Here is a 13,311-nt window from a genome sequence, read left to right as displayed (position 1 = left end):
GATGAATATGGTTAGAATGCATTTCTCAAAAACTTTTTCTCCTGTCAAATCTAGTGAAGTTCCTTCTCCCCTTGTGATTTTCCCTGTATAAGATAGACTTCTTTTGAAGAAGCTGCTGTCAAGAAATGCCTCTGGGGAGACAGAAAAAATAAAGTTAAATAATTGCTAGAAAAAAAGATTCCAACCACAGTGAAGTGGCTGTAGCAAAGGTTCCCTTTTAGCTTCAGTAGGAGGTGACATATCTCAAAAGTAACAAGGATATCATAAAGACAGAATAAGAGGAAACAGTAAAACTTGTAAGTACTGGAAACAAGAAACCTTGGAATTTATGGTGGGGAAAAACAATAGAAAGCTCATAAGCCACTGTAAGGCAAAAAATAGTAACCAGGAAGAATACATGGTTTCAAGCCTTTCCTAAAGAAGGCTAAAGGAAATTCCTAGTCCTTGCTAAAACAGAATGGCAAAGGCACTTCCTTGAACCTGAAATCTCCATTAATTGTACTGATTGTGAAACTTGTGATTTCTGTACAAATCTATGACCAAGACACACAGCATCTTCTAAAGAGGGACTCCATTCTTGAAGAACTTAGAGATACAGACAGATGAAGTAATTTGTCTAAAGTCACAAAAGGAACAAAGTGACTGAGTGTGGACTTGAACCCAGCTGAGTCCTCTAACTCCAGAACAAGGGCTATGACAAAGGCCTAGATATCTGGGACAAAGATAAGATTCCAGGGTTTTGAAGGGAATTTGAAAGGTCATTTAATCTCCCCTTTACTTCAATCAGGGCTGTACTCAATCATTCCAAAAAGGCCATAATATCTCTCCCAGAAAAAAAATCTATATAATCTACCTTAGCTCTTTAACAGTTTGTCATAATAAAAGCTGGTCTTGGCCACTTGACTTATTTCCTTGTTGTGAAATTGTTCCTTGTATGTATTAACCTAAATTCTTTCTTCCATCATTGGATGCTGTTTCTTCTGGCCTCTTAAACTGAGAATAGCTGATTCCAATTCTCTGTTTTTCATGGAGATGCTATGCTTGTTGCCAGCCCTTATTGATCTTCTGTCTTAGAACTAACTGGTTCTAAAGCAAAAAGTAAGGGTTTAAAAACATTTGCCCTCATGATCTGATATTACTCCCATACTTTTTTTTTCTATGTATATATATATAAATATATTTATATATATACATATGTGTATATATATATTTTTTTTCTATACTTGCCCATTGTCACTTCTTTCCTATCTTATGAATGTTTGGTTTTTTCCCTCCCAAAATAAATTTCATCTCTTCTTTAATTCTAATTTACTCTAAATTGAATCTTATCTATCCCACCATCATCCTGTACCCAACACAACTCTTTGTTATATTCAAAGTTATTGAATTTTCTCTCTATCACTCTGGTAATCTGTAAAGATATTAGAAATACAATGGTCTTAAGATACCCCAGCTCCATGAAACAATGTATAATAAAAATCCCAAATAAACATACAAAAACACTTTCCAATCAGTTGGTACCCAATAGGTTTGTGATTTAGAATTTATTTTCTTAATTTATAAGTAAAGCCTGTTGCAGTAGGTAAAGTATTAGATTTGAAATTTAGAAGCTATGGGTTCATGGATTGAATGGCCATCGTCAAGTACCATAATCTCTCAGTGCCACTGATATCTTGCCAAGACTGTTAAAATACTACAGATCTGTATTAGTGGAAAAAGTTTCCACACTGGGAGTTTCCTACTCTGATGAAATCACAAATCCACACCAAAAAGTAATAATAATAAAATTTATATAGCATCTTCTATGGGCCAGGCACTTTAAAAATATTATTTTATAGGTTTTAAGTGATAATACATGTATAAACCAGTGGAATTGCTTTTCAGCTCTGGAAAGGGGACGGGAAGAGGGGAGGGAGACAACATGAATTCATGTAACTATGGGGAAAAAATTTAAAAATGTAAATATTATTTCATTTGATCCTCACAACGACCTTACAACACAGATTTTTAGAGGTTTAAGAAATTTGCCTAAGCAATGGGTTCGAATCAAAAACACATGTGATACCCAATGGAATCACGCATCGGCTATGGGGGCTGGGGGGGAGGAAAAGAAAATGATCTTTGTCTTTAATGAATAATGCTTGGAAATGATCAAATAAAATATCATAAAATTTAAAAAAAAAAGAAATTTGCCTAAGGTCATAAAGTTAATATCTAGTGCTGGATTTGAAATCAAGTCTTGACTGAAGGACCAATGAACTATATGACTTAGAATATATGACTTAGCTGTCCCTAGAATGGCTATGTGATTCAAATAAGGTACTATATGGAAAACACTTGGTGAACTTTAAAATGCAGTTTTAATATTATTTGTAGTAGTAGTAGTAGCAGCAGCAGCAGCAGCAGCAGTTGTTAACAGTAAGGAGTGACAAATTCTTGCTATAGTCAAGGTAGATTATCACCCCCCCCCCCCAAGATCTGACATTCTAGTATAAACATAAATTGAATCAATCTGACAGTATTTAATGTTTTTATTGCTGTTGTTTTCAAGGAGTAGGTTTTTTTCAAGTTGACTTTTGAGATGCTTTCTAATAACTTTGGAGTTGTTTAAATTACAAGATTTTCATCTCCAAAGACATACTTTTTCTTTAAAAGGAAAAAAAAAAGACTACTTTAGCTTTCTTGATTTTTAGGTTCCATCTTATTAGTACTAGAATTCTGAAAAACCTATCGAGGCTTCAATGGTCAGCCTTAAAAAAAAAATTCTAAATATAAATCACTGGGTCTTACAGATTTGGCTATCTCTAGTTTATTTAAACTGTTGGGTTTTCTTAACCATCTATCCAGCTTGATTATTCACATTTGCTTGATACCTATTCCTAATGCTATCTCAAGTAATTATTTTTTAATCTAAAGTAAAATAAACATTAAATCTATTTTAGTATCTCACATCCTTTCAATTCACATCTAATAAAATCGTATTTTTCTTGTATTGCCTTAACCTCATCTTTAAACTATTTATATAAGTCTATTTAAAAAATCAACGTTATTATTAAAATCCATTTTTCTCCAATTTTCTTTAAAAAAAATTTTTTTAAGAGGCAAGAGAATGGATTTGATACTTCTTGTTAACTCCACCATCTGACTTGAAATCCTCAAAGTAATTTATTTTGCATTGTTCAAATCACAGGCATCCCTCCAGGTTTTTGAATGATAAAATTTGCACACTTTGCCTGCTGCTCCCGTTTCCAATCAGAATGTTAAGTAAAAGAGCTGCTGGAAGTTATTGAAGTGGACTTCAGAAGTGAAGGCCTTCCCTCCTAGGTGATGAAGAAAGTAAGGGATAATTGTCTTAGGGGACCCAAAAGAGAAGAGAGAATCCAGGAGATACTGTGAATCAGATGTCAATGGGTCTAGCACAAGTCTGGGAATCCAGACAAGTTAGGAGCTAAATGGGGAGAACCACATTTTCAAGTTTTTTTCTCTGGAGTACTTCCCCCACTCTAACATCTGGCTGAGAAGAAACTGAGTTCGTCTCAGAGGATGTTAATTATGAATAGAATTTTTTTTTTCTTTGAGGGGCCTCTTGGTTGGGAATGGAGTAGATTACTGGATTTCCTGAGTGATTCCCGTAGGACTGGAAAGCCTTCAGGAACTCTCTGATTAGCGAGAGAAAACTCTTAACTGGCTAGACTAGGTCTGGGAAAGGAAGCGGTGATGGGGAGGGGCAGGGAAAAGGAAAAGGTAGGGGGAGGTAGTGGGAGGGGGAGGGGCTGCGGGGGTAAGGGCCGCCCGGTGGTGACTGTGGGATGGTCTTTGTGAGTCACATGATAAGCACTCCAAAGGGGAGGGTGTAGAAGAAGAACTCTTCTCTTGATTGGTTCTTAGCAGCCAGGTGACCCAGAGGCGTTTTCTGGTTGGTAGGCGGCGGGTTTCCCAGCTCCTCAGGGCGTTTTACCCGGGGAAAAGCGAGGGAGGAGGAAGAGGAGGACGAGGACGAGGACGAGGGAGGGAATCAAGTCGAGTCCAGCCCAGCCCTGTGGCCCCGGCAGTGGCAGCGGCAGCGGCCCCTCCTGTACCTCGCGTGTTCCCACCCCTTTTAAATGAGCCCGATCCATCACTGCCCTCATAGAGGAGTAGGGTGGTGGGAGGCGGCGGCGGAGCAGGAACGGGAGAGGGAGCGGCGGCAGCGGCGCCGAGTGTTGCGGCCGGGGCGCAGCTGCTGCCGCCGTGCCCGATTGGAGCCCCGGTCCTCAGCGGTGCGGGAAAAGAGAGGCTGCGAACACCGGGCGGACATGAGCCGCCCAACTCGGGCATAGCTCCGGGGCTGCCCATGCCCGGCCCCGCCATTGTTGGGGGAGGGGGCGGCGGCAGCAGCAGCAGCAGCACGGGCGGCGGCGGCGGTGGCAGCTAACCGCGGACGGGCGGCAGGCGGGCAGACAGGGAGGGCGGGCGGACAGAGCGATCCAGGGGCGGCGTGGGGGTGAGCCGCAGGACGCGAGGGCCGGGGAGCCGTGGGGGTGTCCCATGGGGAACACGGTGACTTGTTGCGTGTCCCCGGATGCCAGCCCCAAACTCAGTCGGGGCACGGGAGCGGCGGGGCCGGAGCGCCGGCTGGACGCCTACGACGCGGCGGCCGGGGATGCGGTGCTGGTGGCCGCCGAGCCCAAGGAGGCGGACCCCGCGGGAGGCGAGGGACCGCACCTGCAGCACATCAGCGACCGGGAGTTTCCCGACGGTAAGCCCCCGCGGCCCCGGCGCTGTTCTGCTCGGGCCGCCGCGAGGCCGCCCGACGCCGGGGATCCCGGGAGGGTGAGTCTCGACTAGAATCTAACCCGTAGCTGGGCCAGAGGCTAGGCGATGTGGCGTCCAGCCCCCTCGACTCCCCGGACCACTCAGCCCTGCCCTGGGCCTTCTTCTGGACCTTGAGTGGGATGCTCCTCACACGTGTGCGAAAGTAAAAGTGAGCTGTTCACCTACCCTAATTATTCAGCTTCCGTACTCTGAACATCTAGTCTCCCTGCTCTTTCCAAGTGCTCAAATAGAGCCGGGTAGGTGAATTAAATCTGCCCAGTTCTCAACCACTTCCCCCCACCGCCCAACTCCTTATTCACTCTTCGCCCACAGGTAAAATCCTAGTCCATTTATCCCAAGACGTGAGTTGCAAAAGATTGGAGTCTCAATACTCGCATTTTCTTCTGAAAGAAATAGTTAATGGAGCCTTACCCTTGAGCTCTAATTGAGTGCTTGTTGAATGAATGTAGATGTTGAACTGGAAACTTATTAGGGAGGAGACTCTTAAGTTAACTTAAAATTTGGTTGAGAAAAATTGAAAGTGGATTCACTCCCTGCAGGTAAAAATCTCCTGTCCACTACTTCACAAGGCTGGATTTGCAAATAATATAATCTGAAAGAAATGGTTACTATACTGCAGAGCCTTGCTTATGAGCCCTATGGAAGTGCTTGTTGAATAAATGTAAATGATGGAGAATTAACTTTTAGAGAATGCTAAGTCAAATTAGAATTTGGCTGAGAAAGGTCAAAAATGAATTCACTCATTTCCCATAGGTAAAACCTCGCATTATTTCTAAGGTAGAATTGTAAAAAGATTGGCCTCTCCACAATCACCTCTCCTTCTGAAAGAAACCGGTTAATATATCCCAGAGCTTTGCTAGTGAGAGCTTAAATAAATGCTTGTTGAATGAGTGCAGATGATGAACTCTAAACTTTTAGGAACTTAAAAGTCAAATTAGTATTTGGTGGAGAAAGACAGGCAGAGACTGGTAGCAGTGAAGAGTGGTGACAAATTAGGCGATTTTGTCTGTATTAACATTAAAGGAAGGAAGGAAAAGGTGGGGACAATAGTTTAAAATAAACAAAACATTGCGTGTGAAATGTCACTGCTACAGCTGTACTGAAGGCAGTTGATAATGCAAAGGAAATGAATTTCAGTGAAGGTCCAACTTTGACATAACTGTATTTCATTATAGTCCCAAGTATAATCACTCAAGACTACTCCCACATGATATACTATACTACACTAGGGGCAAGTTTGCTGAAATCATTTTGACCGTGAGACTAAATTTATGGAGTTCTTTTTTTGTGTGTGTGCCCTCTGCCCGCCCCGTCCAGTCGATTTTCTTGAAAATGTTGATCAATTGAACACAAATTTAAATCCTCATAATGATTTGGAATTTCCCCATTACTTTGGAAGTTCTGATTCATCCCACACCTCAGAATTATCTCTAGCAGTGTTCTTCTTTGGTTAGAAATTTCCAAAAACAGTTTTCTTACTTTGGGGAATACCCTCATTCTTTTTGTTTCAAATGATAATTTTGTTTGCAAAGCATAGAAGGAATTAATTTTCAAATATGGTGTAAAAATAGACCACTTATTCTGGAAGTCTCTGAAAGCAATTTAAGGAGATTTCTTGGCCATATTTGCCTTATTGAAATTTGCAGAAAAGCATCCCATCTCTGTGAGGAGAATCTTAGTAAGTACTTCACTAGTAGAAAACTTACTTTAAAAATTTCTCAATTGGTAATGTCATCCTTTTACATTATTAAACAAATAATACTTTACATTTGAATAGGATTCGGTGGGTATTTTGATTCTCATGATAATCTTGTGAAATAAATATTTATCCCGATTTTGCAGATGAAAATACTAAAGCTCAGAGATACTTCCTCTATTGCTGTTTTCTTATCACAGTGCAAGGGATTAAACTGGAGTGCTAGAAATAATGTACTCAGGACTGTAAATAGAGTCTTCTCAGTTTCTTTTTGGGTCTTAGAGATTTATAATTAGTTATGATTAATTTAAGAGACAAACTACTTGTATGATTGTAGTAGAAAGGTGCTTACTAATATTAAGGAATAGTTCATATACACAACTGGGTATAGTTGCTACTAAGTTAGCCTGTTGTAAGGCAGGTTTAAGACAACAGAGCATCTTAGAAATTAGGTAGTAATAGCTTAATATTTATATTGGCTTAAAGATGAAAGTAAAACTGAATGACTATCATGGAATAGGGTAATTATCTGACTTAATTTTTAAATAAATTTTTCACTTAATTTCTTAAGCATGAAAAAGCAAAAACAAATTCTTTTATAATTGAATTATACAAGTACAATGGAAAGAATGTTATATTGGGATCAGAGATAAGGGTTTAGGTTTTGACACTGCCACTTAACTACCTGAGTGAATTTGAGCAAGTCTCCCACTCTCTCTTTTTAAAACCCTTATTTTCCATCTTAGAATCAATACTGTCTATTGGTTCCAAGGCATAGGAGCCATAAGGGCTAAGCATTGGGCAGTAAATGACTTGCCCAGTATCACACAGCTGAGGTCAAATTTGAACCCTGCACTGTTCTCTAAGCTTGGCTCTCAATCCATTGAGCTATTAAGCTGCCCCCTAGGCAAGTTTCTTAAAGGCTTCAGTTTCCTCATCTCTAAAGTGAGGGATTTTTTTTTTAATTTTAATTAAAAAATTTTTTTCCATGTTTTCAGGATTCATTTTCTTTCCTTCCCCCTCCTAGAGCTGACAAGCAATTCCACTGGGTTATACAAATGTTATCATAAAGTGAGGAATTTTTTTTATAAGATGACCCTTAATGGTCCCATTTAGCTCTAAATTCTGTAAACCTATGGATAGTATACTTTATAAATTGATAGTTTCACTGAATGAAATCTGTTCAAGGTCATGAAATATGTTGAAAGGAGAAATTAGATAATCATTTTTATCTTTATGCAGCTGTCAGCAAACTTGTACACCTCAGAATTGAGACTAGTTAAGAGTAACTTAATTTGAAGAAAGTACATTATAGAACCAAATTTTTTTAAATGTCCTTCTAAGGAGATCCAATGGGTTTTAAAAACAAAATCAACACTTTTACTACTCATTCAACACAAGTTATGACAAATTATATGGAGAAAGTCATGTGCATAGAATTTTTGACATGGAAGGGGACTAAAGAAATGAGTGAATTCAATTAATAAAGTGAAATGAATAAAATGAAAACTAAAATAAATTCAATAAATGAATGAATAAAATAAATTTTAAAATGAAGAAATCAAACTTCATGACTATAATGATAAAGAAATCAAACATCCCAGAGATTTAGTAGATCTCAAACTCAAGCTCTGGAAAAACCAGGAATGTAGCATATTATATAGTATATCTATATGGTTTTTGTCTAATACAACCATAGTTATTATTTCATAGGAGGTGGAGAATTTCTGTGTAGTGTGTTATAGTAATAGAAAGCTGGCCTAGGAATCAGGAATACCTCAGTACAAGTCCCAACTGTGTACCACACTGGCTCTAGATCCCTGGGCAAGTCACTGAACCTCTCAGAACTTGGAGGAACTCTTTTAAGACTAAATTTCAGGGGGCAACTAGATTGCTCAGTGGAAAACAAGCCAGGCCTGGAGACAGAATGTACTGGCTTCAAATTTGGCCTTGGACACTTCAAGTCACTTAACCCCCATTGCCTATCCCTTTCCACTCTTCTGCCTTGGAACCAGTACACAGCATTAATTCTAAGACAGAAGGTAAGGTGTTTTTTTTTTCTTTTTTAAGATCTTTTAGAGTTCATTGGATCTATTAGACAAACTGATCTTTAAATTATCACTCTACTTTGAAATTCAGCATGTTCTTTGAGATGCCTCATGATAAAGACTCAGTGTGCAGCTCTATCCTGTCAATTCTGTTGCCTTTGTCTGTTTGCCTATTAATAGAAACTGGCAAATGAACAGGTAAAGGTGCTAGTATGTTGTGAAGTATAAGTTTTGTTTTATTAATAGCTAACATTTATGTAGTGCTTACTGTGTGCCAGGCACATGCTAAGCTTTTTACAAATATTAGTCCATTTGAACTTCACAACAACCCTGGGACAGATTCAGTTATTCCCATTTTATAGATAAGTAACAGGCAAACCTAATTTACATGACTTGCCTTGGGTCACACAACTAGTGAAGGATCTGATGCTGGAGTTTGAACCCAAGTCTTCCTGACTCTAAATCCTGTGGCTCTATCTATTGCATCACCTAGCTGCCCTGGCTATGGGAACAGACTAGGGAAACGTAAGACTGCCTGTAGTGTCTTCTGATAGCTAATACAATGACTTGAAAATATTTTCATCTATACTTGATTTTTAAAGCTAATTCTTTGATTTTTAATCAATTCTCTAAAAAGTGCTGAGAAAGACATCTATTTCAATACTTGTCTGCCACACTTGGTTTTGGAGCTGCCCTTTAATCTCCATAGAAACAAAATTAAAGCTGCACATAAAAAGTGCCCACATTTTTCCCTCATTTTTAATTTTTTCACCTTATTTTAGATTATCTTAGTTCTGTTTCCTTGGAAACAGAGAACTACTTTGCCATCAAATATTTTTATACACTTTTTGTGATGAAAAATTCTATTATATTATTTTAAGAGAGGCTATATGGCCTGGTGTGGGGGGAAAAACATGATAAGGGTGGTATTCCCCTTCTGTAAAATGAAATTTTGTCGAGTATTACCCCCTAGAGAAGTTGTGAAACACCTCTACAAAGGCCTCTGCCTTGCCTTTCCATTTCTTATCTACTAATATTCTGCAGCACTACTTTACAGGGTTGCTCTGAAGCAAAAATAAAATAATATAGTCTAAAGTACTTTGTACTATACAAAGTACTTTGTAATCTTAATGTGTAGCATAAAAGCTGCAATTATTTATCCAAAGTCATTCTTTGACTATGTGCCACTTTGTTTCTTTAGAAGAGACAGTATTTCATATGTATGCTCTCTGAACTTTCTGTAATTTTTCATTCTTTTAACCATTAGTTTTTCTTTATATGCTGGTGTCATAGAAATATAGTTTATTTCTATGCCATTGTCATGACAAACCTTGGAGCCCTTGACTAATGAGTTTACATGAATTTAATAACTAAGTGACTTAGGGGGCAGTTGGGTAGCTCAGTGAATTGAGAGCTAGCCCTAGAGACGGGAGGTCCTAGGTTCAAATCTGGCCTCAGACACTTCCCAGCTGTGTGACCCTGGGCAAGTCACTTGACCCCCATTGCCTACCCTTACCACTCTTCTGCCTTGGAGCCAATACACAGTATTGACTCCAAGACGGAAGGTAAGGGTTTTTAAAAAAAAAATAACTAAGTGACTTTAAGGCTAATAATGATAGAAATCTTGGGATTGGGTAATTTGGATAAAGGAGAAAGACCTCAAAATAACAGATGCCTTTCCTGACCCTCTACTACTCCCAGCAGCTAGTGTTGAGCAAAAAGAAAAAGAACTGCAAATACAAATGATATTGGGCCTTTTTTTCTACCATCAATTCACACTTTGCAATTTAAGTGGCCTCTAGTCATAGGAAACAAAGCTAGGTTGGTAATTAAAAAAAAAAAAAACTAACATAACCAGTGTTTGATGCTGTTTGCTCAGCTCTTCCACTACCTGTAATGATAACTAGAAAGAATTGAAACATTTAAAAAGTGAACTTAACATTTTTTAATGCTAGTTAACGTGATTTGAAGAGGGTAAACATAGAAATACAGTAATGAACTTTGTCTTCCATTTATAATATTGTGTAGTGCTTCAGTCAGAGACTGAAAATCTTGATATTTATTTTTAGAGAAAAAATATTAAGGGGGAAACAATAAGGTATTAAAAGTGGGAGTTGTGGGCTAGACCAGAAAAGGTATCAACTCCTTTCCTAAACTAGAGCCATCAGAAAGAAAAAAGAACAAGTCAACATCTTTCTGTATATCTGATGACTAAATAAAACAATCTCTTGAAAGACATTAATTCTTTAATTAAGCCAGGTTTTTCTAATTTGTCATTGAATAAAGATTCCACATCTCCCACTTTGTAGCCTCCCTCTCCTGACCTCATCTTTTCCCCAGGGTTTGTCTCATTATAGCTAACTCCTAAATCTGTAGTCAGAATTACCATCCTACATTTAGCTGCCTTCTAGATAGCTTATATTCAGCATGCCCAAAAATCATCTTCCTCTTCCTTCAGTTAGTCAGCTAGGTAGCATTAGAGAGAACCTTTAAGGGCCAGACATTGTGCTAATTGCTCAGAATGCAAAGAAAGGCAAAAGCCATTTTTTGCTCTTATGGAGCAGCTAGGTGGTGCAATAAAGACCTGGACCTGGAATTAGGAAAACTGAAGTTCCTCATCTGTAAAATGGGAAGAGTAATAGTATATGTCCTTCAGGGATGTTGTGAGGATAAAATGAGATAATATTTTATTTGCAAAGCACTTTGGATACCCTAAACACTCTATAATTGCAGGTTATTATTATTGAACCTGTCCTACCTCCAAACTTAACATATTTTTTTTTAAGGTACCATCATGGTGTTTTGCTAGCGTAGGCCTGTAACATCAGAAAATCATGTTTTTATTCTTCCAATCCCCTTCCCTCTCTGCTGTATTTCTCCTTATGCCTGAAATCTTAATTCAAGCTGTCATCCCATCTCCCCATAACCTTCAAACTAGTTTATTTTCATGTAGCTGCCAAATATTCTTCCTGTGTCAAGATCTGGCCATGTCATTCCCTTGGTCCTATATCTTCAGTGGTTGCCTGTAGTTCCTTCTAGGATAAAATGCAAACTTCACTTGCAATTTAAGACCCTTTTCAGTTTGGATTCAACCTACCTTTTGTGCTTAATTTGACTTCTTCCAGCAAATCTGGACCACTAGTCCTCTGTTTAGTTGCTCCCTGAATTCAGTAGTCCATCTTTGTTTCTCTTCCTTTTCACAAGTCCTGTTCCTCCCCACCCCACCAAGCCTGGAGTACATACTCATTTCTGCTTATCTCTATTTGCCTTCTAGTGTTTGCCCTGAGGCTAATAGTTTGAATCTTTATCTAAGTCTTACTAGTTATTAGTGTTCTTTCCCACTTCATATCATCTCATATTTTATTTGTTTGTACTTGTACCCCCTGTCTCCCATCTAAACTCCCCTTAGAGGAAGAATTTTTCATTTTTGTTGTTTTGTCCCTAGCATTCTTAGTGTTTTAACTCATAGTATTCACTTAAGAATCAGTTTGAATTGAATATTAATGGAAGAATTAAAGGTAAGGCTGGTGACCAGCTTTTTGCCCTTTGCCTATTTAAGTTTTGTTCCCAGGATGAAGTTGGGTAAATGAAAGTTTGAAGTGTTCTGAAAAATGTGCCTCCTCAAAAAAAAAAAACAATTTATCTGAAAAGGAAAATATGATAAAGGAATCCAGTTCTCTTATTAATGAAATTTATGCTTTTTCTCTAAAAATACAAATTAGGAAAATTTTATTACTATTAAATTATTTATGAACTAGATATGGATAGTACCAATGTTAATGCAACAAATTTTTGTCACCTGTCAACTTACAAGGAAGGCACAAAGGTTCCATGCTAGATAGGTTGAAATTACAGGAAGTCCTGGATTCAAATTTGGCCTCAGACACTTCTTAGCTGTGTGACTCTAGGCAAGGCATTCACCTCCAATTGTCTACCTCTTACCCTTCTTTCTTTCTTTCTTTCTTTCTTTCTTTTTTTTTTAAACCCTTACCTTCCATCTTGGAGTCAATACTGTGTATTGGCTCCAAGGCAGAAGAGTGGTAAGGGCTAGGCAATGGGGGTCAAGTGACTTGCCCAGGGGTCACACAGCTAGGAAGTGGCTGAGGCTTACCCTTCTTTCTTAAAGTTGTTACTAAGACAGAAAATGAGAGGGTGTTTTTTTAATCCATGCCCTCAAAGAACTTAAACTAATAGTTAAAATACACACTGAAAAGCACAATCGAGAGAACCGAAAAATGATCCTGGATTTTCTTTTTTTTAAGTTACAAATAGAATGACAATTGTTTTCTGACATTTTAGGATTCAGGTTTTTCTCCTTCCTCCCTTCCCCCCCTTTCCTAAGGTGGTAAATGATCTAATATAGTGCTTCCATACAGTACACATTTCCATATTGCTCATGTCGTGATAGAAGACACATTACACATAGAATAAAAAACTCATGAAGATAATAAAATGAAAGATGGCATACTTTGATCTGTGATCAGACTCCAACATTTCCTTCTGTGGCTGTGGATAGCATTTTTTATCACGAATCTCTTGTGGTTAGCTTTGAGAGACTTGCTTTGCTTATAGTGGTTTAGTCTTTCATAGTTGATCATATCATAATTGTTTGTTTGTTTTTTACTGTATACATTGTTCTCCTGGCTCTCCTCTTGTCACTTTGCATCTGTTTATATAAATCTTTCCAGATTTTTCTGAACTCATCCTGTTTGTCATTTCTTATGGCACAACAACATTCCTTTACAACCATAT

General features: G+C 38.4%; 1 protein-coding gene across 3 annotated transcripts in view; it reads left to right on the top strand.

Annotated features, from left to right (window-relative positions):
* Positions 1-3,916: 3,916 nt before the first annotated feature.
* CCNYL1 (cyclin Y like 1) overlaps positions 3,917-13,311 on the top strand; it is a 77,414-nt gene continuing 68,019 nt past the window's right edge. For 2 of the 3 annotated variants that reach the window (XR_471778.3, XM_007501846.3), the window contains exon 1: positions 3,917-4,738. Coding sequence is in view for 2 of the 3 variants with exons in the window: in XM_007501846.3 (XP_007501908.1) it covers positions 4,528-4,738 (211 nt within the window). In the remaining variant the exon portion in view is untranslated. The remainder of the gene's footprint in view (positions 4,739-13,311) is intronic. The other variant, XM_007501847.3, reaches the window with a different exon arrangement.

Source organism: Monodelphis domestica, chromosome 8, assembly GCF_027887165.1.
Source record: "Monodelphis domestica isolate mMonDom1 chromosome 8, mMonDom1.pri, whole genome shotgun sequence".
Lineage (NCBI taxonomy): Eukaryota > Metazoa > Chordata > Mammalia > Didelphimorphia > Didelphidae > Monodelphis > Monodelphis domestica.
The sequence above is the reverse complement of the archived record's forward strand: the minus strand, read 5'-3'. Positions and strand labels throughout refer to the sequence as shown.